The sequence below is a fragment of the Rhea pennata genome, chromosome Z (assembly GCF_028389875.1).
Source record: "Rhea pennata isolate bPtePen1 chromosome Z, bPtePen1.pri, whole genome shotgun sequence".
Taxonomy (NCBI): domain Eukaryota; kingdom Metazoa; phylum Chordata; class Aves; order Rheiformes; family Rheidae; genus Rhea; species Rhea pennata.
Genome location: NC_084702.1, coordinates 79,535,656 through 79,558,939, shown reverse-complemented (window position 1 = coordinate 79,558,939; position 23,284 = coordinate 79,535,656). Strand labels below are relative to the sequence as shown.

Sequence of the window (23,284 nt, the reverse complement as noted above, 5' to 3'; positions counted from 1 at the left end):
TTTCAAGGCCCGACAAGCTCATGTGAATTGCTGCACTGCTAGCTGTGTCCCAGGCATCTGGGGGAGAGCAAGAGTTAACCAGGAAATTGGTGGCAGCAGCTGGTTACCATTCGGAGAGATTCTGACTTCTGCTGAACTCAGCCCATTGGATCACATGCTTCTCTCTATGACAGATAAAGCATTTCCAACATCAATTTTTAAATATTGCTACAAAGCATGAGCTTTTCTGAGTTCTAAAAGCCAGTGAATTTTGCAGGCATGGCCGAAGAGCTCGGTCTTACATGGGACGAGGTTTCTCCCCGCCTGCTTTGTCAGAGAGGGTGATGAAGATATTGTCAAAGCCGAAGTTGGGAATTCGCATTTTGTTGAACACATTGGTACAACCCACAGCATGGAATCGCGGCACTAGAACCGAGAAAGTTTCCCTTTCTGTTCCAGCCTGTTACTTAAATGCCAATCCAGGCTAACAACATGCTTAGCTATACACACTCAGCAAAGCGTGGGAGTAATCCCCCCTTGACTTAAATGACTCTGCTGACCTGCCTGATGATACAGTGCTTAAATGCTTTGCTGGAGAAAACCTGCAGGATGCAATTCAGCAAGGCAACGCATCTGTGGGCTTCATTCGCAGGTGGGGGGGATGGTCACCACCTTGCAGGCTGGACCTACAGCCTCTGCTCACTGTTCACATGTATTTTTTTCTCCCTGCAGAGGGAAAAGCCTGATGTCATATCAACAGCTGCAGGTACCTCCTCACCTTGCAGTTCTCTGCACACGAGTAATACAAATGGAAGCCTGTTGGTGGAGGGAGACCATAAGTTTGGCGCTGGACATTCTCCCTGGGTAATGCTGTTGGTTTACATCCCCTATGGGTTCAATTTGTGGGTTTAATCCAGGCAGTGCATGGACAAAGAACAGACTTTGGAAAGGACAAAATCCACTTTTATCAGCTCCCCTGCAGAGGGCAGTCCTTCCTCACCCAACACAAGTTACATTTCCAAGAGCTGCAAAAATCAGACGATTCATCAGATGATACAATTTTAACCAAGAAACACAATTCTTCCCACCTGGCCAAGAGCTGCCCTCCAGAGCCACAGTCCTGGCAACCAGAGGGCAGGTCTCCTTTGGGGCACGATCCCAAAGGAGCATTTGGCTACAAGGCTGTGGTCTTGCACCCCTTCCCTTTAGCGCCCAGAAACTCTTTAGGTCCAGCCAGTCTCCCACCAAGTCCAGCACCTTAACTGTTTCTGCTGCCTAGAAACACTACTGTCGTGGAAAAACTAAAGGTTGCTGCTGCTGCTGCTTGCTAGAAGCAAAAAAGCAGTGTTGTCATCTGCAAAATGTAACCTTGTCTATCAGTGCCTAGAGTCAGACCTGTGCAGAAGAAAACTATTGTAGCAAGATGGATTTTGGAGAGCTAGAGAAAATTCCTCTCTGTGGCTCTCAGGTTGGATGGTTTATCTCAGGCCAGACTGCCTTTGGGCCCGTAACTTTGTTTCATGAGCATGAAGAGATGCTGAATGTGCTACTAGAATGTGAACAGGACAGCTCAGAGCTTTTGTTTCTGTTTTACCAGTAGTGCCTCTAGATCTGAGTGTTGAAAACTGATGGGCATGTAAAATGCAAACCCAATACCAAGTTTTAGAAACAGACACTCCATAAAACTAAAGTAAGTCCCACCCCTAAACAGCTCACATTTGACCTGAATTTTGCTATCTTAACACTCGTTTCCCTCCATATTCCCCTTTGCCAATGAGGTCCAGACCTGTGCTCCTCATCTGCTCCTGGCACATCGCCGTTTCCCTGGACCAGGCCTCCCAAACCACATGGGAGTCTGGACATCCACCCCAGCCCCGTGCAGCGCCGCACAAGAAGCTGGGTTGCTCCTCATCACATAACCGGGAAATACGGGTTGTCTAAAGGAAAGCGAGTGCTGGGAGAAGGCTGCAAGCACCACATGCGTGCACAGGACGAGACAGTAAGCATCCGCTGCCTTGCTGCTTGCCCAGCTTCGGGGAGGCCCCCGGAGAGCCGGTGGGAGTCGGGCCGCACGTCGGGGTGCTGACACGTGCTCTGAGAGCAAAAAGCGAGGCCACGGTGCGCGGCCGGGAGATGGCTTCAGTCATTGATTTGCTGCTAATTTTGGCCAGAGAAACTAATCCCACCACATCCTTTCGTAGGGAGAGACTAACGCGACCGCATCCATCACGCTGTGGGTGCTGGCTGCTGCGTGCTCTGAGTTAAAGGCAGACACACTCGGATGTAAGCTCGTATTTTGGTACAGTGACAGCTTTTTCAGCCTGCAATGAATAACCATCATATAACATCTTCTCTGGAGAGAGAGGCTTTTCTTTTACCTCCCTTTCATAGCTGACAGTTGCGTGGCATTAAACAAGCAAAATCTGTAGCTCCTCCAGATCATTTTTAACTGTTTCCAGGAGGGTTGTCTTGGGTTTCCAGACCTCCATGGAGAATTTATCTACCTGGCACTAGCAGCAGAGGAGACTGGGTGCTGCTTAGCCCTCCTCAGGCCTAGGGGTGCTTGGCCTGAAGCTGAAGCTGAAGGGGACTAGGCAGTGGAAGTACATAAAATACTTTATTTTTGATATAGAAAAGATTAGACAGCCCTGTGGGGAGGTCTCACGACTGGATGCAGCTCGGAGCCCCACCACATCCGCCGCTTCGGGGAGCCCTGACTGGAGGTGAACTGGAGCTGGAAGAAGCAGTAAGTGCTGGGGACACATGTGCAGAAGCTGCGCTAGAGCCGTATTGCGTGCAGCACACCAGCTGCTGCTGGGGCACCCATCTGCTCCGCACGCTCGGGCCCTCTTCCCCTACCTTACATTTACATGCTGTATGTGTATACACATAAGTGCTTCACGCAACAGTGAAACATTGCGAGAGGTAACGGTGGTTTTAGGTATAGTCCTGAGATGTGCTTGGGTATATTCTCTCCAAAACTTAACAAAAATTCATACAGACTTCCTAAAACACCTGCTTATTTTCCGTGTGCAATTAACCACAGCAACCCCTTGAAATCCTTTCATTACAATCTATTCTGCTGCAACACAAAACAGTGGAATAAGCCTCTGTGCGAAAAGGCTGTCTTTTTTAAGACAGATTTTCCTTTTTTTTTTTCTTTTTGACAAACTACTCCTACACTTTGAATTTAGCAATGTGATTGTTATAAACGAACTCCAACAGCTGCCAGAGAGTAGTTCAAACCAACGTGCTGCTTGTGGGCTCGGAAACTTAAGATACACTTTGGGATGACTACGTTTGCCAGGAAACTAACCTCAGATTCAGCCTTTGAAAATATCAAACACCATATGATTTATTGGTCCCCTTCAATTCCTCTTACAATCAATGGGAAAAAACTCATTTCAGATCTGAAATGGCAGCATGCAAAATTATACAGAATTCTTACCGCAAGCGTGCAAAAATGTAGTTGGTATCATGAAACTGTGCAAATACATGTTTGCCTTGGATTTTAAATGGACAGAAATGACCATTAGCAGTTCAGTCTCCAATAGCTCCATTTCTAACATTCATTGACACTATATTGTGGTTTTACTCTGGGGTTCATAGGAAATACCTGCATAGGAAATACTCCCCAGGATGCCTATGAAATCACATTTAAAAATAAGATGAAGTTTATTTTTTTTCCATCAATTTAATGGCAAAGCTCTGAAGATTTGTTTAATGCAGCTCCATGGTGTTGTACCAGCTGCTGAGTCAAACCACAATTAAAAAGAAAATGCAGTAAAAATAGTCAGGTATTTGTGATGGGGTAAGGAACAGTCACGGGGGCCAGTAACCAAAGCCCTGCACCGAGCCCTGGGTGTCAGAGGCAGCGTTTTGCCCTGTAACAGCATTTTCAACAGCAGCTGGGTGCCAGCAGCATCCTCGCCGCCACAGGCTCGTCCACCCAGCACAGTCACCGTCCCCAAATCCCTGGCCAGGCCGTGGTTGGGAGGGATGTGCTCAATACCTGGATGGCTACTGATAAAAAAAATAAATAATGCAAAGAAGCAGAGGAGACCCAGGCCTTAAATTTTATTGTTGCAGATGAGAAAAAAAATCTGGCTTGTGATGGGCTGAACGCACCCAGGTGCCAATGTAAAGCCACCTCCGTTGGTCCCCCCCTTCCCTGGCAGCCCCGCCGCCGTTTCGGAGTGATGTCGCACAAGAAGCTCACGGATGGAAACGGCGGACCAGACCTGGAGCAGCTGCGTCAGCTCTCCCTTCGCTTGTCCTGAAGTTCACAACACGGTTTTACAGTGGGCCCGTGAACTCCCGCTCCCCATCAAAACACAATTTTCAAAAGCAAAAATGATGCTTCCATGGCTGTAATAAATAGAGTCCCGTACATTTCTGGAGAAGACATTCGAATGAACGTAACGCTCCTGTGAAATGGCTTCTTGTTTCAGAAGATGTGAAGATTTCTGTCCACTGAGGAAAATACTGACGTGGTTTGATAAACAGTGATTTCACAGGTCAGTACGTCTTGATGTTTAATGCAACAGTAGCAAATATTTGCCGAGTCTATGAGGAGAGAGTTTGAAAAGTCAGCTTTCGCGTTGCTGATCACATCCTTCAGTCTCATCGGACTCTGTCATATCCCCACCATCCTTCTCCTGCTTGACCCCTCCAGCTGTGGGCTCTGTGCACCCCACGAGGTGCTTGGCACTTTTGGCTCCTTCCCCTCTTCCGTGGCTGCTGAGGGTGCCGGGAAGCTCCTGCGAGCGTTTCCAGTGCTGGCGGCACCGTGGGTGTGCGGAGAGCTGTGGGTGGGCGTCTCGTGGGGCCCGGCTGCATCCTGCTGGCATGATGGCAACACTCTGCAGTGGATGCACCCGCTTCTGCGGAATCTGGATTTCTCCCGCCACGAGTAAAAAAGTGCTGAGCTTTAGTTGAGGTATATAAATAATCCATAACATACCATAAATGAACCCTCTGTCTCTCCCTTATTGCCTCTTTCCAGGCAGGAGTCTAAACCTTCATGGGGGACACATGGCCCTGGGCTCGTGGGCACCCGGTGCCTCTTTGCTCCATGCTCCAGATGCCTTTTTCTCTCTGCCCCATCCTCATCCATGCAGCCTTCAACACAGGACCTAACCCCACCAAGAACAGTCACCAGCTCACACAGTAAATGCTGCTGTTAGTTAGTCATCCAAGTCTCATGTGAGTTTTCTTCACATCTCAGAATATTTAGTAGATTGCTTGTTAAAAGCGTAGAAATAATTCCTATAGGAACAGCAGTTAAATAGGGACCTCTGAGTTACTAAGTACAGTAGTCTCTCTTTTACAAATGAAAGTCATGCCACCGTGCTGCAGAGCACAATGACACAGTGGGCTAGAGAGTGAAGATTTTCTTTTGTAACACTATTTACATGTTTTCAATTTAAAAATTTGACTAGTTTGATTAAATATAAGTATAGAACATTTATTCCATATACAAACTCTTGTTAGCTGATTAATTATTAAGGTGCTCAGAAGTGTGGATGAAAACGGAAGTTACAGTAGCTCAGTTGTGTTCATACCTATTTACAAAGTTGCGCTGGTTTGCCTGCTGCCACCATTATGTCCCAAAGGAAGCTGAAAGCAAAGGGCCTAGGAGAAATGTGAATATTTGTTTTTTAATGTGTGATCATGGCCAATTAGGAAATGCACACGTGTAAAAATCTAATGCCACAGGAACCAAGGAGACCTTCCCTTGTGTGTAGGACCATCTGCACAAAAGACTACCCAACCAATTTAAATGACTATTTGAATACAGCTGAAGTTTCCAATAGTTTGGTTCAGATATTGGCCAAAGAGCATAGATTTCCAGTATGGAAAGGTGTAACAATATTTAGTACATGCAGTGCTCTGTCTGATCAAAGCAATGCACAAACCATAGTAATTTTTTTCTCATACCTTCTCTGTGAGAAGGTAGATAGTAGTACTTTCTTTTTTTTGGCAGTGGAGGGAAATGCCATGGAGAAGGTAAGTGACCTTGCTCAAGCTCTACAGCTAGTGGGTGACAGAGGCAGCATTATGCCGTGAAACCCCGTTCCTCGTTCCCTGCCTATATGCCAGGATTTGTTGGTCCGCTGGGCAGGAGCCTCACACAGGATTCACAGTATTAGGTTGTTAAATACGTGGTATTGGGCCTCATAAGTATGAAGAGACTCCAGAACTACCCCAATACAGCAGAAGGGAAAACTCATGTGCGAGGAACCAAATAAGGAAAATGTGCTTCACAAAAACTTTATTTTACAATCAGAAAAAAATCCAAAGTGGCCCATATACGGTAGGTCAAATTCCTTCCCCATTAACATTCTCCAACAACTATGTTCTGTCTCATGGCCAAATTCTGCCTCTAGTTACATTCTCGACAGCTCTCTCCAGGCTGAAGGCAGAACTTGAATACGCCTTTGCATTGCTTGTCTCTGTACAGACTCTACTTGGGCGAGCGCCTCAAAGGAGTCCTACGGCTGGTGTGTCTGGAACCTGCCAAACCAGGAGGGTATCATCTGACCATAATGAAGATGCTGATTAGTGTCCTCATCGTTTTAAGATACTATACAAAAAGAAAGAAAAAGAAGTTGATTTGACTTCCATTTGTAAACTTATCATGTACTGTCATCTTTCTATTGTACATTTAAGTTGCAAACCAGTCCCAGAGATTGCAAGGCAAGATTGTTAAGGCAGTATAAGAAACCTAGTATTTCATTCACACCTCTTGATTCCCTTAAATGTATTTCTAAGGCATCAAAAGGGGCATGTGGTTTGTGCTTGCCTTTTCAGAAAAAGGCATTCAGTATAGTGTAAAAAAACTGATGCTCAATGACAGCCTGAAGCCACTCAGCACAGGGCAATGGCCACACTATCAAAGAGGAACAAGGGGAGAAAGTGGTGTTTCCCACACGCAGGTGCTTCACCATCGTTCTTTCTGGTACACTTCTGTTTGTACAATCTCACTGGGGTGCTCAGCTATGCAGGCCCCATTGATGTCACTGAGCTTGTTGTCTGGAAGATCCTCGGGTTTTGTGCAAAGTTTCAGTGCCCTGGAGATGAAGACATCCAAATCAAACTCAGGGTCTGTTTCACTGCCTACCTCCTTGGATTCTTTGTGGAGATGGTGAGGAGAAGATGGCAGGCTCCGTTCTTGAATCTCTGGAAGAGGACTGGAACACTCAAGGCCCACCTGAGTGCTCTTCACCCATTGAGCAATCTCCAGAAAGAGATTGGATGGTTCTTCTTCCAGAGATAGCTCAGCTGTGGGTGCTATGGTTGCTCTTTTCCAGTGGGATAAATCTAAAATCAGCTTGGGCTCTGAGTAGTGATGGGGCTTATTGTCTCTCCACAGCAATTTGTCCAAGTAGGAAGGTGACCCCACTTTGTAATCACATGATTTCCCACAATCAGCATCAAATACTCGATCCATTGATGAGTGTGATAGCTCTAAGAACCTCTCTGAGCTGCTTTGTGAATATTTTCGTGGATCAACTTGTGCTTCTTCAGCAATGGATTCAGACCCTGCCCGTGGGTCTCGCTGGACCTCATCCATGTCATGGTATTTATCATGTCTCCATTCCAAATCAGAGGAGAGGCTTACTTGATACCTGGGAAAGACATGCTTCTATTAGACATATAGCAGATGGCTTCATTATAACTATCAGTGCTCATACAGACATTCACACTACTACTGCAATGTTTGCCTTTCTCTTGCTAATAAGCCATTTACCTCCAGATCTCAAAGTTCTTTAAAGTAATAGTCAATCAAACCACAGCAAAACCTTGTGCTTGTGCAATATGAGAGAACATTTTCCTGTGTGTTATGAAAGGCAGGGGTCTGAGTAAGTTATCAAGAGAACTTGCCCAAGCTGGCTGGAAGAGACCAGTAATGGGAATAAAAGCCAATGGACCAAACTGTCTGCCCCTTCATTTAACCAGTTCTCACATTCCCTCCGCTTAGGGTTAATCTTGATAATCAAATTGTAAGTTTATTATTAAGAGTCGTCCTCAGCCCAGAAACAGCCACTGATGGTATGAGTGCTCCTTATCCACTGCAACAAGGTAAGAAAAGATTAGCTTAAATAACCACTGAGACTGGACATCACCAGTTTACTTTGATGTCACAGACTGAGAGTATTCCTGAAGTATCACCTAACTAAGCAATAACTTCTTAAACCACTCATAACTACCTCTGTTGCAATTACCTGCAACACTCATAGTCTCAGACAGTTTTCAAAGTGACCAGGAATTTTCTGGTTCCTAATTGAGATGCCTTTAAAAGGTGTGTTATCCCAGGTTTTGGGCTCCATTTTTTTGGAAATGAAATGCTCTTGAGGTGTCCCACAGCATACAGGCAAAACCATTTCCCATTTCTAAAACATCTGTCTTGTGTTGCAAAATTTACAGCCTTATACCAAATCTCTCCAGCTGGGTGCGAGGACTAACAGTCCAGGACATTGCTTACTGTGTCATGCCAGAAAATACAGAAGCAAAGAGGTGAAAGCGTGGCAAGATGAGCTCGAGCAACAGATTTGTTGCTTTGGTGACTGTAACTGGCAGGGATCAGATGTAGGGATACACTGAGGGCATGCCGAGAACAGCTTCAAAGTTTCCTCTTTATTTAATTTACTTGGTTGTCCCCCCACCCTCCACCGTGGTACTTGTTCACTCTAGCAGAGAGATTAATAATAGTGGAAGTACGGGATTTCTTTAGATTATTTTTTAAATGCTGGTGAAATATAGTGGATTAATGAAGTCTGGAGACGTTACTGCTATACTGAGAGGAACATTGCTGCAGCTTCCTCAGATATTCATAACGCTGAGAGAGGAGGATCTCTATAGAAAAGTGAACACAGCTAATTCCTAGCTACTTATTCTCTCCTATCCTGCTCTGGTCACTGGAAAGGGCCTAGTAATTATGAAAATAATCCAGGACATAAGAAACCTCAGTTCAAGTCTTTGCTCTACTCCAAACTTCCTGCATGACTTCAAGCAAACCATTTAAAATTCAATCCAGTTATGGATTTTTTTACCCTGAAAAGTGATGATGAATACAGAGCTCCAGATCAAGCCTGATCCCTGAATGGTACAAGAATTACAACATTATTCTATAACTAGTATTATATGAACAGGAGATAGGGGGAGAACCATAGCGTCATTAAACAGATGCACCTCAGCTGAAGGCAATAGTCTGTTAATAAAACCAACAGCGGAGAACTACTCAGTAACTTGAACATGCAGACCCAAAATGTAGTTGCTGTGAAAATCAATGACAAAACGTCCACTGACTTCAGCAAGGTGCCAGCTTGGGTTAGAGTTGCAATGTGGCATACACAAGGAAAATCAGGTGTCCTTTGTGGGTTAAGGGCATGTATTACCGAACCAAATTAACCACAGATCCGAGACTTGCCAGTCAAGTTTCGCCTAAAAATTTCAAGTGCAAACGTAGTCTCTAGACCAGCCCTGGATGCAGTACCTGTCCCAGTTAGACATCTGGCTCTGGTTGGCTTCCATCAGTAAAATATCATCAATCTCATCCTCAATCCGGAACGGGTGCTGAGACACTGGTTCATCCTCAGGGCAAGAATACGGACTCATATACGGATGCTGCAGACCCATCTCAGCCGTTAATCGATCCATAGGGTTAAATGTCAGTATTTTCTCCAGAAAATCAATAGCTGTGAATCACAGAGAAACAAGCTCACTGATTCCTCAAAAGCAATACCAGCTTTCTTTCCAGGAACAGCCTCGTGAATCCCCCACAACACATCTGCTTGAAGAAAGAAAGGAATTAAAGGTCAAGTCTTACACAGGCGCATTCGTCCTCGCTGCGTACACATCAGTGTTACCTCTGATGGGAGCTCTGTGCTCGCACTGGAGCAATCCTGCAGGCTACAGGTTCATTTAGTAAAACAGAGGGAATGACGGTGGGAGCACTGCACCTCCACAGGATGGAGGATACATATTACACCCAGTGCTCTGATCTAGGGCCTGAATCACATCCCACCTTTTCAAACAGAAAAAAGGTTTCTCTGTATATGCTTTAGGGTGCCTTGACTTACACCTTTGCAGCATTTCGGATCATGGTGCCTCCAAGCATGGATGAAATTAACGTGGATATTTGTACAATCCAGATGTTGTCAGGGTTTGATTCCAGGCTTTCAGATCCTTTCTACAAGCATATTCCATTTCAGACAACTATTTTCACATTTGTGCAATAGAAGTGGAATTAAATTTAAAGAGCAATTTTTAAAAGACCTTGGCATGACCAACACTATGAAATATTTTGCCCATTAAATATTTAAAGAATTCTGACTGCCTAAAATTATTCTACAAAGATAGTGGAGAGTGAACTCTTTCTGTGCTGAGGAGGAAGGAAATTAAGTGCAATTAAAGTGACTAGAATTAAATGTAAGCATACAGGGTTTGTTGTGATTTTTTTGAAGATTCCCTTTGCTCAGGTTATGTGAAAAGATCAAATCATTAAAGACATAATACTTTTTCAGATAATTCTTGGTCTGTGGAAGAGCCCCTTGAAGTTCAGATAAAACAAATAGGAATGAGCTTTTCTTCTGGTAGATCTTTTTCACTGTACTTTCAGAAATATCCCCAGTAAAAATTAAATTGTATGGATTGGACTGTTTCTTTGTGCTAAGGAAGCTTTAGGGGCAAAAATCACTCAGCAGAAAAGACAGGCCATACCTATTGCCTCAGTGCTTAAATATTAACCAATATCCAATTGTCTCCCACTGGATTATTTCATTGCTTGGATTAATTAAGTAAGAAGGAATCAATAGCTTCATAAGGTCACTGACTTCAGGCAAGATGCATGGTAGAACAATATATTATGAGTTCAGGTCACAGAGGCAGGAAAATTTCAATGAATTATGTAAGCATTGCAGGTGACCTTTCTTCCCACAGTAATGACAGGGAATAAATCCATTTAATACTTACTGGAGGCTGACGTAATCTCCAGATAACCAAGGCTGATGAGAATCACAATTGCCAAGCACCTATTATGGACTCCTTTACAATTCAGAGTTACGCTACTGAATGTAAGTAGGGCTCAGGCTTGACGTGCTAAGCACATCAAAGCAAATTCACCCTTGTGGATCCTGTGCGTTGAATGTCAGACTTGCTGGCGGCAGCGTGTGTAGAGCAGGGAGGACACAATGCGCAACCCCCCGGGAGCCGTCTGCAGCCTGCCCAGACACATTTCCGAGCAGGGAGAGGGCAAAGCCCAAACACAAGGACTGTGTAAGTCAGTATTTGGAGGCACCGGCCACCCCACAAGAACATTTCTGATCCAGCAAGCCTTCAGGAGGATGAGGGTGGTAACCAAAGAAGCAGAAGTCCAGGTATGCCATCCCACTGGAGGTCCTGGAAAAAGCTCTGAAAAGTTGGTGTGGTGCATTGATACCTACTGCTCCACTTTGACTTCTAGGCATGTTGCCACCCTGCGATGTGTGACTACCTACAAAGCTGCCAATGCTAAAGTTCAGGTCCAAAAGCCTGCAGTTTGCAGCCCCCTTGCAACAACACAGCTCGTTTTTTTAGCATTAGCCAGAGGAGGGAATTGACTGAAGTGGTGATCAATCATTCCAGGCCACAAGAGCCGGAAGACAAGTGATTTCCCAGCTCCAGCCACACCAGAGTGCTTTGACAAAGGTTTTGCCTCTAGCAACCATCTCATGGAGTCCAGACATTTGTGGAGTAAAAGCATTTATCTTCTTGTAGTATTCAATTTTATTCATCAAAGAAGCACAACAAGAAAATGAACAAGGCTTTGAAAATAAGCTGAAACCTCACAGCTTGAGGAGAGGCATGTGAATACAGCAAAGCAGAGCTGGCTTGGGGGGATGTGACATGCCTTAGAAAGTGTTCAAGACTTTGAGCTATGATGGAACGTGCATGTTCAATGCTGGGCAACGCTCCTTCTCCTCTAAAGCCCCAGCCAGTCCTCAGGGCAATCAGCCAGTCCAGTGGGGGATACAGCTACGAAGAGACCAGACAGCTCCTTCCTCCCACAAACCTCCTTCATCTCCTCAGTGCATCTTTTAAGTATCACGGTAACATGTTCCCTCAGGGTCTGCTAAGATCCTGACCTATGAGGCAGCCAAGGCCAGTACAGGAACGTAAGTACTATGGGATGTACTAGGCAAGTTGTGCTGCACAGCCTGAGATTTCTGAACTCATATTCACCAGCATTAGTGCATTTTTCCTTAGAGAACAATTTCTGTAACCCACTGAGGAAACAGGTCTGAAAATAAGGTCACCAGAGGATATCCAACCAGAACAACATTGTCAAAACCACCAAACACTACGGTACCTTCACTGTTCACTTCAGGGAGCAGCTTGCGCAGGGGCTTCCTCACTTCCCAGGTACTGTTGATGAAACTGGGCATCACCCTGAGCAGCTCCTCTTTGTCTTCCTCGTGGATAACCGGGATCGTCTCCAGAATAAGTTGCATCTGTTCCAGCTCGTGTCCCCCTAAATAAGCAGAATATAATGAGTTGGGCCCAGAATGCAGATCAATGGGGCCAGTGTCATCAGCCACCTGCCTGCACGACCACCCCTCTGCAGTGAATCTTCTCTCACCGCAGAGCCACACCATAGGAGCAGCAAATGCTAGACAAGCTGACAGTGGTGGCATTAGGCACTGCTCTTTTTTCCAAGGACAATTCAGTTGCCACCTTTTTATGAATCAGAGGCAACGATGTCTCCAGATCACTTCAGCTTGCTGCCCTACTGTTCCCATCCTGTCTTTTGCTCAAAAGCTCTACTTTAAGGCTGAGCTCTTCTGCTACCCTTTGCCTGCGTATGCAAAGCAGGCAACCAAGCACTTTAATGCCACGGTGCTGTTGCTCTGTCTCTTGCTACTTCTCCTCAGCTCAAGGGCAGTTTCTCTGTCCACACTCCCCAGCTCTGCCCCCAGTTGAGGTTTTCCTATTGCTGGTCTCATGCTGTCTGTCAGTCTCTCCTCCCTTAATACTCCTGACTCTACTGTCCACTCTGACAGTGCCATAGCTCCATTAAGATCCCCAAAGCCTTCAGAAAAGAAGCAGAGAATTTTCTGGCTACTACGACTGCATCTACATAAGAGTTTTTTGCAGTCTTACAAACATCCCCAAGTAAATGCTGCTCTTAAATGCCATTAGGATGGCAGCAGAGTTGGCAGCATATCCCTGGCCTTTATCAGCACTGAGAGAATCCCTGCACAAACAGGGCAGGGGGCGAGAGCTCCCTCCCCTGCAACTTCCAACTGCCCCTGTGTCCTCAGGCAGCCCGGTTCTTCTGCCCTTCATAGAATCATAGAATCAGTGATGTTGGCAGGGACCTCCGGAGATCATCTAGTTCAACCTCCCTGCTCAGCAGGGTCACCTAGAGCATGGTACACAGGGTTGCATCTAGGAGGGCCTTGAAGATCTCCAGAGAAGGAGACTCCACTACCTCTCTGGGCAACCTGTGCCAGTGCTCTGTCACTCTCACAGGGAAGAAATTCCCCCTCACGTTCAGGCGGAACTTCCTGTGCTTCAATTTCTGCCCATTGCCTCTTGTCCTGTCACACGGGACAACTGAAAATAGTTTGTCCCTGTCCCCTTGACACCCTCCCTTCAGGTACTTGTACACATTGATCAGATCCCCCCTCAGTCTTCTCTTCCCCAGGCTGAAGAGGCCCAGCTCTCGCAGCCGTTCCTCCCAGGGCAGGTGCTCCAGCCCTCTGATCATCTTTGTAGCCCTATGCTGGACTCTTCCTTCCGGGAACGCTTGTCTCCGAGTGCTTCTGGGCCCATAATGTGCACCAAAGAGCAAAAAGGGCAGCTCTGGCTTCTCACAGTAACCTGGCACTGCAGCCACAGAGCAAAGGAAATGCAGCAGTTCCCAGTTTCCACTCTAACATGGACATGTTGAGGAGCCATCAGGGGAACACAGGAGGCGAGGGGGGAGAGGAACAGGGAAGACAATCCACAGCACCAAAAATCTCATTTCATCTTGGCCAGGTATTCCCCAAACTGACAGGAGAGCACAGTCCCTCTTGCCTTCCCTTGAACTGGCCCATTTGGGCACATTTCAATACACAGATCCATGGAGCATAGCTTGGATCCCCAGCTCCTGGGTTCAGAAATTGCAGGGAGCTTCTTCCCCTGCCAGCCCCCCACCAGACCTGTCCAAAAGTCATGCCAAGAGCCAGCTGCCAAATCACCCTGCACTGGCCAGTGGTGCTCTCAGCCAACATCTCTGGCCTTGCTTGGCCTTTTCCAAGGCAGATGGGACTCTGCATTTCACTGCATGAAGCTAAATGTGCTGACTTTTGTTTCTTCTATACATCAGCAGGCAAAATGGCAATCAAGGGTGTCAGTATCCTCAAGCGAGATGCCTCAATCTGACATGGGCACCTTTGGTGCCATTCCCAAAGCCTGGCGTACCTGCAGCTGTTCATTGTGGCACTGGGATTCCCAGCTGCTCCAAAGTAGTGAGGATCGAGCCACCCGTTAGGTCCGATACACACAGTGCGCTATTCCCCCAGTAAAGCCAGGTCCCCTCTTTTGAAGGGTACATAGTTGACCTAGATGATTAGCCCTCCTGGTATAATCGACATGAGTTTCTTTGTTTCTTTTTCTAACAAAAACTTGATTTAGGAAGTCTAAGGTTGGAGTGGGGTCTGGCACAGCTGCACAGCCCAAGCCACATGTCACAGGCGAAATCAGTGCTTGGGGATCCCGGCTTTATCCCCTTTCCTAATTTATACTGCAAGTTCAATTTAGTTCCAGCAATACCCATAGGCTCCTAGTCTGTCGAACTGCAGCACTGAATTGCTGTAATAAAACTCTGTGCGCTCAGAGGCTCAGACAGATGTTACATGAGATTAAAATAGCCTTCAGAGCATCAGTGTAATGCTTTGGCTAACTTGGCCACCTATTTAAAACGGTTATGAAGCAGAAGCAGAAATCATACCCAGCTGAAACCATGGAGCACAGCTGCCGATATCTATGACTGTGAAAGGCAACACACTCAAACCCGCTGCAAGAAGGGGAATGCGGCTAATTGCCACGTACCTGCCGCAGCCTCCGAAGCCTGGAAGGGCCTGCGTTGCTGCGGGATGCCGGGAGAGGAATGCAGACCTCACTCTGCCTCCCAGACGGCTACTTTCTTCAGGGCTGGGCTCATTTACAACCTCAGATGAACCAGTCCAGCTCTAGATACTATTATTCAACCCTGGTTCCACTATTTCTCCACACTGGAGCTTAATAATTGCAATTTTCCAGCCATAACCAGCCTAGCTGTTGGGAGTAACTTCAAGGCAGCGATGCTGAGAATCCCAGCAACTGGTATTGGGAAACATTTTTTTAAAATCCTTTTTCCTGAAGACGTTTTTATCCATGTATTCCTAAACTTCCCTCCAGAACTGCCTAGCAGCCAGTGATAAGCAAGAAATAGCACCAGCAGAGTGGAGCACAGCCAAACATCTAATTAATGAAAGTTAATCCTATTCTTTAGCACAGTATTGAATTTGACCAAGAGCTCTGCTGACGATTTCCAGCTTCTTACATGTACAAAGAAGCTGCCTGGCATAAATATGGAGCTGCACTATCGATCTTCTGTCCACCAGAAACGCTGATTATAAATATTGCGTCCCTAGAGCCCGGATTATCCATTAAGATAGTGAACTGTCCAGAGTGGACAAACCAACAGGGATTTTCACGGTACCACATTCCCTGCTGTCTGCCTGACAGTCTTCTGGCAGCCTTACTCACAAGTGGTGTGTGGGTGACCTGCGCAAGAGGACTGAACCTCTGCCCGTGGAGCAGGCACGGCCCAGCACCTCTGTCCCGCTGGCAAGCAAGGCAGAGCATCCTCATCAGGAGAAATCTCATTAAAAAAACAGAAGTCTGCAAAATGCTGAAACTAAAGATGACTAATAGGAAACAAATGCTTTCCTTACTCAGGCTAAACTCCCAAACTGAGATCAAAATGAGAGGGCATTAGGCGGCTTGGTGGCTCTTCTTGTTTCAGTGCAGTTCCAGCTGCTGACCCCTGAAGGCCATGACCGCAGTGCGAAGGCACAAGGTTTTGCCATGCAGAGAAGCTGCTAATTAACCCTGGAGCAGTCTACGGCTCGTAGGAACCCAATTCTCCACCCATTATCCTCTATTTGTTAATTCCTAGGGAGCGTCTAAACGCATTAATTCACAAAAGGAAAAACATGAACTAAAGACAGAATAAATGCAAAGTGTCATTATCAGACTAGAGGGTTAGAAGCTCAGCTTCATGCATGTGTTGTTGAGAAGGAAATTCTTCCCCTTGTTGCAGGCAAGTCCAGGATGAACATCCAAGCCCTAACAGACTTCCCTGGCAAGTGAGACGTGTCTGACTGGTCCCATACAGCCTTCCGTAGCCTTGCAGTGCTCTGGCTATTCCCACAGAGATCTTCAAGGATAGAAAGCTCTTCTCTTTCTTCTCATTTCTATTTCTCGCACTGGCACTGCTTTTGGCTACGTGTCCACAAGCAGAGGGGTGGAAAATCACTGGAGGGAGCTGTGAACCACTTAGTGCTAGCACAGGAGGCAGCTGAAAACAGAGAGGGCTGAACAGACTGATTGACTTGCCTTCTCTGCCCCCAAGCATCGCAGGCCCATCCACCCACTGCGGCAATTGCCGAGGTGAGTGACAGCAGAGCTCGGGTTTTGTAAAATCGTCAAATTCTCAGGCCTCCGTTTTGCAGGCAGAAACCTCCGTAATTTCCAGCTCTGCAAACTGTGTGGCTCTCTGGCCGGAGGCAGGACAGGCTTCTCTGCACCTTAGCGGGATTTTTCTTCTCTGGTAATGCAGCTCCCCCTGAACCCAAAGGGAAAATTCCTTGTACGATCCAATTCTCTCCGCAGACCAGAATTCAGATGCAATAAAGCAGCAGTTCAGATTCGACTCCAGACTTCCCCTGCCTCCCTGCCTGAGAGGGTCAGGATTCATTGCCGTCTACAAAGCGAGCATGACCCAGCTATGGTTGTTACAGGTTCTCTGCCTGGTTTTCTACACTGCTCATGGCGGGGAGCGGGTAGCTTTTAATTTTGTTTTCCAAAGGTCTGTGAATCAGATTTTAGCCACTGGAGACATGTTATGCTCTTGCTAGCTTTGGATTATCTGAGCTTCTTCCCTGAAGAAACAATATGCCATTGCTTATGTCAAGATGATGAGTAAATAAATTAAAGAACTATTCCTCACCGATTTCTATTCCCTTACAGAAGTCTTTTGCAAAGTGTAGGTACGCTACAGGGCAAAGGGGGACACCAGGGCCAGGGCGAAGAGGGACACCAGGTCCAGCAGAAAGGACAGCAGTTCAGTGATAGGTTTTCTATCAGAATTACCACTAACATCAACGGTAACATTTAGAAACCTCAGGTGGGACTTCCTGTCCGGTTCCTAACAGACTTCCTAAGCCAGGCTGCCTATCACGGAGCTGGGCTACGGGGGAGTTGCAGTTCCCCCCCCCCCCCCAGCTGGAGCTGGAGGTTCGGGGCACGCGCTGCTGCAGAGGGGACGGGCAGGGGGACATCCAGCCGGGCAGGAACCCCTGCCCCACGTGGGACTGGCACATCCAGAATGAGCAAATCTTTCCTTCGCCTTCAACCTGCCTCTCCAAATCATCCAATCCACTGTACAGATACACATACAGACGAAAAAATCTGGACAGTGCAAGAGGCAATGAGACAACATGGATATATTGCCCCCATGCTGGGGCTCACGAGCGGCTCTTTTTTATTTACTGGTATAGAAGTAGATCAGAAAAACTGGGCACGAGACCCAGAGCTTCCAATACAAACTCTACAAATTATTCTTAAAGAAACCCCAAAGCAATATGTGGTTTTGAAGTTCCAGTTTTGATCTCTGCCCGTTAACTAAGTATCCTGCCACCATGTAGGGACTTCTTAAGCAATTGCTAACTAATGAAAAGCAGAGAAACAACGACGAGCGCAGCACTTGTCTAGCTGAACTTAACTTGTGATTTGCCAAATCCTCTCTCTTGAGCTTCACTCTGCTGTGGACTCTCATGCAGCAACCTGCTAAGTGGGTTTCAGTATTCCTGCTCTGTGGCATCGAGTCTCTGAATGTTTCGAAACTTGCCTAGGCTGCAGGGATAGGATCGATCTCATTTGACTGTAGCAACGTATGATACCGACATCTGTCCGGGTGCTCTTTATGAGCAGTGACGAAAAACAAGTATTTTTAATACACAATCAATCTCTTCTGACAGCAGACACCTACCAGGCCAGAAGAATCGCACCCTGGAATCGCCTGCGTCTCGGCCTTGACCGTAAAGGGAGCTTTAGGGACTGGGTCAGTTATCTACAAGGCAGATGTCTGACACCAGGTAACATAACTTCTACTCCAGGTGTCCACAAACAAGGTGAGGCTGAGAAAGAGGTTAAGCAGAGTTTGCCCAAAGCCTGATGATGCCAAGGAGCGCGTTGATGCTGCGACGGGGACGGCCAGAGAAGGACCTAGAAAAATAAGTCTTGTTTTCTGTTTGACATGAGGAACCATATCCAAAAGAAGAGATTAATGTAGTGTCCAGACAGATTTCCTCACGGTTTCAGCTACACACAGTAGCAGCACCCAGCTCAACACCAGGCGTCTCGTTACTCTGGTCTAGTGCAGGAGCTGCAAGTCCGAGGACCGGGCGGATCCCAAAGGACGCAGGCTGCACCTGCGCTAGCCCGTGGTGAGGAGCAGCAGCAGCAAAGGCGCAGCGCGGCACACCGGCGCCCGGGGACGCTAACGCAGACCCTCCCCGGGAGAGCAGGGAGCAACCTGCACGGGCAGGGCAAAGCAGCGCATCCTCACGTGCACCCAGAGAACCCGGCACCTCCCTGCAGGATGAGGCCCTGGCACAGCCTCTGCTCTGCGCATCGCCTGCAGGAGAGACGGAGGCGGATCGAGTCCCCCGGGGGATTTGCTAAGCGTGTTTTAAGGCAGGAGAGGCTCCGAACGCGCCCCGTGGCTCAGTCTCGCGTCTCCCACCAGCGACCACGAGCTTCGCCCGCCCTCCCCGTGCCCCTGGGGCCAGGCACAGGCTGCTTTCACCGCAGCCCAGCGCGACTCCCTATTGCATTCGTTCTCCCTCCTCGTTTCCCCTCCCGAGATCTGACGGCAAGGAGCTGCTGAATGGCAGCAACATTTGCCTCCCTTGGGGCTTTAGCTGAGCAGCTAAATAAATAAATAAAGTGGAGAGAGGTAATGCTGCTGGAATGGCAGTTACTCTGAGCTGCTACACCTTGACGTGGCAGGAAAACAGAGCCCCTGCAGTGGCTGGAACATATCCCAGGGAGGCGGCAGACGCAGCCCGGGGCTGCTGCATAATTTGCAGCGCAGGGACTAACATCCCTGGACTAGGAAATTTCTGGGAAGGGAGACTGAAGGCAAGGGGAAGGAAGGAGAGGGAGGCAAAGAGCACAGCAATTCCAACAATCTGAATTCTAAATGCTACCAACGCTTTAATTTTCAGCCTTCACAAAAGGACGACGGAAGCTGAAAGTTGAGTGCGAAGAGGCTGACAGAGCAGCTGCCATCAAGCATTGGCTGCAGAGCGCTGCAATGCACTGAAGTATTTCTGAAGAAAGCATTCTTCTCTATTATTAATGGCACTAATTATTTATTTACAAAACTCTGAGAACAGCTGCTTATGAAATGTGTTAGATCTTGTCATTCAAAATACTAATAGGCAATGGTAACAATAACAAAGAGGCAGCATCGCTGCGTCCTCTGGGGAGGAAGAGCGCTTTGATACCAGATCGCGTCTGCTTCCTCCTTGAATAAATGACTCCACGTCCCAGCTTGATACAAAGCTAAGAACCAGACCTTTTCTCCCGACAGTGGCATTTCTGGAACCATACTGAAGAAACATTTGCTTTTCAAGAGCATCAGAATTTAGCTCTAAGTGCTGTGCTGATAAATCATACGCTCCTTCCTGATGTTTTTTGTCTTTTCTTTGCAGTGCACCTTTATAATGCCAGGACCCGCCTATATGCGAATGCTGTAGCTTGCCAAATTTGCACACAGCTAGGGTCCAAGCTGGGAAGGATGAGGAAAATCCTGGCTGCAAGAGCTGTGGCATACCCACCCCCACGCGCCGTTTAAGAACATGGGTGCAGCTTCAGGTCACTTCCAGCCACCCTGAGGAGCAGCGGTCACCTATGCAACGATCCCATTCCTTCTCCTAATTCCTGCGATACATAAAATATCTAGCCTCAGGATCTACCATAAAAGTTAACTGAGTTACATTAATGTGATTAAAGAATCAGATCTTTTTGCTAGATGCTAATACGGACAAGCCCAGATAGCTGTAAAGGCGCAGTATTTTAGGGCACATGCTTATCTCTATAGCCTGGGAACAGCTCACAGCAAACACGATTAAGTATGTATATAGGTCTCGGTGGAATATTTTTGATTTTATAGGAGGGTTTGACACTAATTCATTTTTTACTATGGATTTCACAGCTATCCCTGAGAAAACTGCTGGGCGATGTAGTGCTGTAGTCGAGCCCTTCACACCAATCAGCTCAGAGTGAGCTCCTTACCGCTCCCGACATGAAACTGTTCTGGCTGCAACTGTTCTGGCATTAAATTGTTCTCCCTCAAAAAAAAGACATATATTCAAGATACCAGTCACAGTTTAAATCCACTGCATAGAGTACAAACCTCTTTGCATAGGACCACATTATCCTGCGTCCTTATATTCCATCCTATCATACCCTTCAGGCATCTTTTCTCCTAACAAGAAGCTTCTATTTTTTGTTGAAAATCTAATTTAAAAAAAAGATTTTGTTGTTTCACCAGAATTGCTCTTTCATCCATTTTGGCTTGTGTTTTTGGCCGCACACCGTTCCTGACCTGCTTGGGCCAGCGCAGCACCTTGCACAACATGACACCAACCCCAGCAGGTCTCGCAAAGCATCTCTGCCGCGGGGTGCTCGGCGGGCAGGGCAGAGACCTGGGGGCACTGCATGGCGGAGACGCGTCTAATGCCTAATAACCAGACACAGGAGACCTGTAGCACTGCTATACGTGGTCCTTGGCTGGCCAGGAGAGGGGAATTCGCTCTGCTGGGCTATTAGTCTTACTCTTGACAGGCCTGCGGATCAGGTACCAAAGAAGGAAGGAGGGAGAAAAAAATCATTAGAAACGTACCGGCGAAGAGCATCCTCCCCGTGAGCATCTCGGCCAGAATGCAGCCGGCCGCCCACATGTCGATGGCTTTGGTGTAGTTGTTCGGCGAGAGGAGGAGGCGAGGGGAGCGATACCATTTTGTCACTAAGCCTTCGGAGAGGTAACCCTGAAAGAGTAGAAACAGAGGCATCAATAACTTTGCAAGACAGCTCTTGCATCCCTGCCCTGAGCTGCTGAATCTCTTGTGGAGGGGATGAGCTTAGCACACATAAACCTCAGCTTGGAGAGCTCTTGTTTTAACCAAGAAAGAGGCCAGAGGCAGATTTCTTTAGTTATTTATATATGTGTTTTGTTGGTTGCCAAATGCCGCTGAAAGGCTGCGTGGGCTCTGGCAGCGCGGGCCGGTGGCTGGGGCCACGGCACCTCCTTCCTCCCCGCCTTGGCGTCACCCCCCCTGCTCCCAAAGTGCCCCCCACCGCTGCCGCAGCCCCGCGCTGGCACGGAGGGACCCCGCAGGGTGGTGGGGCTGGAAAGGCCTCTAAATCACACTCATCCAAACTGCTACACGCATAATATTTCAGGGCAGCCAGAAGAGAGGCTTCAGGCGTATGCCTTGCTGGAGGGTACCCACCGCTGAAAACAGGAATGAGTCAGTGCTCCAGGAGGAGAAGCACATGCTTCTGCCCCAAAACCTATCTGCTGTTTATCTCCATAACATTGCAGCACCTTCTGCCAAGGACAGGTGGCTTTAACAACCTGTATTTGTGTATTATACATGCAAAAGCTATTTCACTTTATTCCTTGAGGGCTAAAATGCATTATATAAATCTACACTCAATCATTTGAGACACTTTCAGGTAGGCATATTTTAAGGGCTTTGCTGAATTGGGCCCTAGCTGTAATTCACCGGTGCACAAAGGAACCCTTGTCAGCTCGGTAGCTGTAAGCACAACCCTTATATTTCCAAATTTTATCAGTCTGCAATATTTTGCTGATTCTATCTACAGTTAATATTACATCCATAGTCCCTCTACAGTTAACTAAGCTGACTGTAATAGCAAGTTATATAGCAAGTAACATAAAAACCTGAGAGATCCATATTCCAAGCCTGAATAGGAAAAAACATAGTATTGATGCTGAAACTAAATTTTTTTGCAGCACAACCTCACTAGGGAGCCCACGGGAGGAGAAGCCACTCGTGATTCAGCCCTGAGCAACGCACAGGACCTGGCTGAAAACATTAATATCCAGCAGCAATCCTGTAACAACAAACTTCGCTACCCAGATTTGGCATCGTGACGGGAGTGATAAAGCTAAAAAGTCTGTGACAATAACGTTTAATCTCACAAAAGGCAACTACATAGACATGAGAAACTTTGTTAGAAATCAATGAAAAGGGGCTGCCAAAAGGGCAGCGCGCCTGCGAGCGCTGCGGTGCTCATGCAAAGGCACAGTATTAAAAGCCTTAAAAGAGCAAATCCATACCATCTATCAAAAAAAGACTTCAGGAAACCCAGAGAGCTGGCACAGGTAGAGAGCAGGAGAAAGGAAGCTGTTAGAAACGAGGCGTTCTTTAAAGAGTTTCCAAACAAAGGGAAAAACCCCACGAGCAATCTGGCAGGCTCGACGTAAAAACACGGCGCGCGAGGGCCCCCAGGGCTCGATCTGTCGGGGCTGCCATCCCTCCAGACTAGCTTTTAGGCATCCCTGGTCACTGGCATGGCACTATGTGATGTCCATGGAGAAGGAAACTCTTTCCCTTTCCTGCGGAGCTACATCTATGGCTCCAGAGAGGTGATTCCAGCCCTGTGTCTCAGTAATCCTTCTGCAAAGCTGGGGAGACGTCGCTTCATTACCGGTAGGGAGTTCTGTGAGATGTCACCATCCGCCTGTAAAGCGCTTGGAGATCTTCGGATACTTTTCTCCGTACAACAGTCAAAAATCCCAACTGTACGCCCTTGGCAGGAAGCACGGGCCTTAGGTATGCTCCTGCATACCTAGAAACGACCGGTTTTTACTGAGGCTTTGCACGGCAGTCCCGAAGCATGGGGAACCATTTGGTTTGGGTGCTCGCTCCTTCGAGGACAGGCTCTCCTCAGGGAGAGGAGATGCCATTTG

The 23,284-nt window shown here is 47.2% G+C and overlaps 1 protein-coding gene across 5 annotated transcripts in view; it reads right to left on the bottom strand.

Moving 5' to 3' along the window:
* Positions 1-4,048: 4,048 nt before the first annotated feature.
* The window catches only part of MAPK4 (mitogen-activated protein kinase 4), a 34,297-nt gene continuing 15,061 nt past the window's right edge, over positions 4,049-23,284 (bottom strand). The window contains exons 2-7 of one of the 5 annotated variants that reach the window (XM_062599315.1): positions 21,188-21,332; positions 12,332-12,493; positions 9,479-9,680; positions 7,103-7,610; positions 5,544-5,613; positions 4,049-4,879 (exon numbers count right to left, since the gene is read on the bottom strand). In XM_062599315.1, coding sequence (XP_062455299.1) covers positions 5,548-5,613; positions 7,103-7,610; positions 9,479-9,680; positions 12,332-12,493; positions 21,188-21,332 — 1,083 coding nt within the window. In that variant the 3' untranslated portion in view covers positions 4,049-4,879; positions 5,544-5,547. Of the gene's footprint in view, positions 7,611-9,478; positions 9,681-12,331; positions 12,494-21,187; positions 21,333-23,284 lie in introns of all 5 variants that reach the window. The other 4 variants (XM_062599314.1, XM_062599316.1, XM_062599313.1 and 1 more) reach the window with 4 other exon arrangements.